Below are 4,020 nucleotides of genomic sequence, written 5' to 3'. Positions count from 1 at the left end.
ACATGCTATTAGAGTTTCACTAAAAGAAAACAAATGGGTTTTCTGGTTTTTTTTGTTGTTGTTGTTCACTCTTCACAGTGCTGCGGAGCTTCACAGCATTGCTCGGCCATCAGAGCCCCACGATACCAGGACATGTGAGCATGGACACATGCACAAAGCATGGAGCTGCCTCCAGGCAGCAGACAGAAACGCGTGAACTGTTTGCAGAACTTCTGCTCATCTTAGATGAGAGTTTTAGAGCTGCTGAGTCTCAGATTGCAGTCTCAAGGACGTTATTTCCCTCTTGCGATACAGCAGATTTGGAGAGCAGAGCCTGGCATGTGCAGCAGCACAGTGCAACACAGAAACAGAGCCCGCGGCCCATGGCATAGTCACAGTCCTCCTCTCACCACAGATGCTCTGAGATCTCTGGTTTCTTTAAGCAAAATTAAAAACTGGTGGAGGAACAGGCTTTGTTTTTAGCCACAGAGGGGATGTTTGGAAACAGCTGAGTTCTTTAGAAAAAGGACTAAAGAGGCGAAGGGACACCTCCCTCTAGCGCCCAGTTCGATAAGACGTTCCCAGGGGGAAGCGTCTTTCTGGGAGGGAAGGAATCACCTGTGCTGGGACCCAACCTGTGGCTGCTGGTGCTTCTGGCAGAGGGACGAAGATGAAGAGCTCGCAGCCCCCTGCCCACATGCCAGCTGGAAATGCAGAGGCTTTACTGCCTTTGGTCTCCCTACAGCTACCAGGGATAGACATCGAGCGAAGCCCTCCCTTCCCCCTCACCCCATCTGAGCATCCTCACCTGCAGCCGGGCTCTGGAGGGTACCATGGCCTCCGCGGGAGTGAAGTGGGGAGGAGGCAGACTTGCCGGAGGCAGTCCTGGGGCTGGCAGGGATTAGGGCAGGGACTGTATGTGAAGGACAGGGGGCTGAGCCTGCAGGGCTGCACGAGTGTGGGCTGAGGGAAAGGATGTGCAGGTACCGATTCAAGTGAGGAGCTGGGAAATCGGGGGTCCAGGAGGGGAGGGGATGCTGGTGGAAAGGAGAGAAGGAGGCTGTGGAGAGATGCCAGGGCCAGGTCGGGCTCCCAGTACCCTGCACAGGAGGATGACAGGAATACACTGAGCTTGTAACATATAGGAGCTGGGGGGCTGCGGGATGGCCGTGACATGACACCACCCCAGCAGGACTGGGGTTGAATTCCAGCCCAGTGCAAAACCAAAGTCCCACTCCCCGAGGGAGAAACCCAGCTCACCCCCTACACCAGCCCTTGGACTTGGTGGCCAAGGCTTCCCAAGCCCCATCCGCATGAGCTGGGGAACAGTAGCTCTATAGAAACAACAGCTCGTAGGAAACACAGGACACAGTTGCTCAAGGCTTTGCATTTTGTTTCAGAGCAGCCTTGAGAAGCAGTTACATTATCAGTGTCAAAGAGACCAGTGGGCATTAGCGCACACAGAAAAAGCATTGTTTCGACGTTACAAATGCCTTCTATGAAGCAATAACACAAAACACTCATTTCTGCTCTGCCTGCTGCAAAGAAATACACCTGGAATGAGGTGACATGGAGCAGCAAGGTTTGTGGCAGCATCAACAGCAGGACAAGCACGATGGTAAAGGCAGTGCACGGCTGGCAGGTGGCCAAACTCTGTGCTGGTCGCTGAAGACATCCCTTGGTGGGACTTGGTGCAGGAGAAAAGCTGCCGCTGAATTGTGGGCCACGCATCACCTTGTGGGAATAAAGAACAGCGTTTGGTTGGGACGTCTTCATCTCTGGCCACGTATTTTCTCCAGAACTAGGGTTAACATTTTTGAAAGACCTTGTTAATGTTGCCTGTTGCTGCCATCTCCTTTCCACACTCTCCATTATTTTACAAGGAGGATCAGAGCTCGGTTTAGCCCTAACCCATGTGTGGGTTAGCCATGAGTGCTGCTGTGGGACAGGGATGTCTACCCAAGGGGTCAGGCCCCACTGTGCATGCGATGAAAGGCCCACTAGCACAGAGCATGACTGTGCTTTCAAGAGTAGGGGAAGATTGAAGAACCTGAGCCGTTTGCAGCTGGTGTGTCAAATTTAGACATTTGGAAACACGAAAGCATCAAATTGATGCCCAAAAATGATTCTGTTGCTATATAGCAGGTTCCCTCAGAGAGAAAAAGAGAAGTTACTGGAGCACCAGTGTCTGGCAGCTTCTGGACTCTGGAGCACAGGGTCCTCCACAGCACTCAGACTTTTCTCCCTGAGGATGCTTTGGGATCTTCTGTGTCTGCACGGCAGCAGCCAGACATTGCTTACCTGAATGCTGCAGAGTCTTGGGGGGAATGTGGTGCTCACAGTGTGACTTTTGTTCTGTATAAAGTGACACAGCCTGCACCAGTCATCAGTTCAGAAAGACAGATGCAGGAGGATGTATTTATCAAGAAGTGACAGAGCACTGGGACCTACAACTCCTGTGATTTGTGGGTATGATGCAAATATTGGAAAGCACCCCAGTATATGGGGGAAGAGGGCAATGTATGTTTTGGCACTGCATGTCCCCGAGCTCTTACCTTGGAGGCCGGGGTCAGGTTCACCAGCTGGGCTGCCCATCGCTGAGGTTGATCTGCTCGAGGATTTGGCTGTACCGCCGGGTGAGGGCGTTGGCGTCTCTGGTGAGGTGGGTGAGCACCTGCTGCAAGCCGTGGAGGTGGTGGGAGAGGCGCTCTTCCAGATCGGCGTCCGCTGCGTCGTCCGGGGCTTCGTGCGTGCTGGCGCTGGGCAGGCTGTGCTCGGCGGCGGCCCCCAGGCCTCTCTCCACCACGGGCTTGATGGACTTGAGGAGCTGGTAGCGCTCGTACAGGTCCTTCTGGTCGTCGGCAGCGGGGGCAGCGTCGTGGGGCTCCGGGAAGACCCCTCGGAGGAGGCTGGGAAACATGACCTCCTGCTCCATCTTCTGGGTGGCTGAGAAGTACTGCTCCATGGCCCAGCTCCTGCGGCTCCGGCAGTGCCTTTCTCGTCTCGGTGGGTGCCGTCTGCTCCCGCTGTGGCACAGGCAGGTCCTTTTATGCCCGGGGCAGCTGTCCGGGGTGGCCGTCCCTCCTCTCCTCCCAGCCAACGGCCATGCTGGATGGCGGCAGGGCTGGGGCTTGGCTGTGTCCCCGGCTGGAGCTCAGCCACGGTGCAATCGGCCCTGGCTGAGCCTCTGCTTGGCCTTCACCCGACCTGGCTGGAGATCGTGGTGCGTTTCCGCACACAGATCAGGACGTGACCATCAGGGGAGCTGCTGAAGGGCCCCCTCCCGGCCTGTCCTCCCTCTGCTGCTGCTGCTGCTGCTGCTGGAGATGGTGGGGAAAGTGCGCTGAGCTCCTGCCCCCTCAACCATGGCAGCAATACTGCCCATGAGACACCCAAACCACATGAAAGCTTCATGCTGGATTTTGCAGCTGGACCCCTCAAACACTAACTGGGAGCACCAGCCACCAAAGGGGGGTGGTGCTCCCTGAGCACGTGCCACCAAGTCCTCTGCAGAGAGGCCCCACAAGTCTGCCTTGCCTTGGGGCAGGTACAGAGCGTTTGGGCAGCAGGTGGAGAAGGGGACCCGTCTGCAGCCCCTGGAGGTCTCTCACAAAGCCCAAAGCTGTATTTCTTGTCCTGGGCTGGTAGAAGAGAGCTGTGCTGTGGTCGGAGCTATGGAGCAGCTGACACTGCAAACACCAGAGAGCTGGGACTGGCCTGAAAACATCCCTGTGTGCCGGGAAAGGGCCTCACCGGGCCCCCCAAGCTGCAGGAAGCCCCACACCCTGCAGGGGCAGATCTTGCTTCCTCAGAAGTTCATTGGGGGAGGAAAGGCTGAGAGGAGGGGTGGAGGCCCAGCCCCGCCACCAGAATCCCCCAGCGATGTTTGGGATGACCCTGGAGTCCTCTGCCTTGCAGTGAGGCCTGGCTTGGTTTAGGGAATTTTGGGTAGTGGGGGAAAGAGAGGAGGCGGTGGACTTGGCAGGGCTGAGGACAGACCCGGGAGAGGTGGTCCCCTTGTGAGCCCTGCCCTGGCCACCC

General features: G+C 56.6%; 1 protein-coding gene across 2 annotated transcripts; it reads right to left on the bottom strand.

Moving 5' to 3' along the window:
• Positions 1–1,355: 1,355 nt before the first annotated feature.
• On the bottom strand, positions 1,356–2,989 carry LOC112981926 (mid1-interacting protein 1-B). 2 transcript variants are annotated; one of them, XM_064505199.1, is made up of 2 exons: positions 2,535–2,989; positions 1,356–1,780 (listed from the first exon to the last, which is right to left on the bottom strand). In XM_064505199.1, the coding sequence occupies exon 1, from the start codon at positions 2,942–2,944 to the stop codon at positions 2,555–2,557; it is 390 nt and encodes a 129-aa protein (XP_064361269.1). In that variant the 5' UTR covers positions 2,945–2,989; the 3' UTR covers positions 1,356–1,780; positions 2,535–2,554. The 2 variants fall into 2 exon arrangements, with proteins under 2 accessions (XP_064361269.1, XP_064361268.1); XM_064505198.1 differs by having other exon boundaries at positions 1,356–1,713.
• Positions 2,990–4,020: the final 1,031 nt, after the last annotated feature.

The sequence above is a fragment of the Dromaius novaehollandiae genome, chromosome 1 (genome assembly GCF_036370855.1).
Source record: "Dromaius novaehollandiae isolate bDroNov1 chromosome 1, bDroNov1.hap1, whole genome shotgun sequence".
Taxonomy (NCBI): Eukaryota; Metazoa; Chordata; class Aves; order Casuariiformes; family Dromaiidae; genus Dromaius; species Dromaius novaehollandiae.
Note: the sequence above shows the minus strand (reverse complement) of the source record. Positions and strands in the feature narration are given on the sequence as shown.

What these genes read in the sequence shown, in the direction of transcription:
- LOC112981926 (XM_064505199.1), bottom strand. Translation starts at nt 2,944, where the DNA reads ATGGAGCAGTACTTCTCAGCCACCCAGAAGATGGAGCAGGAGGTCATG.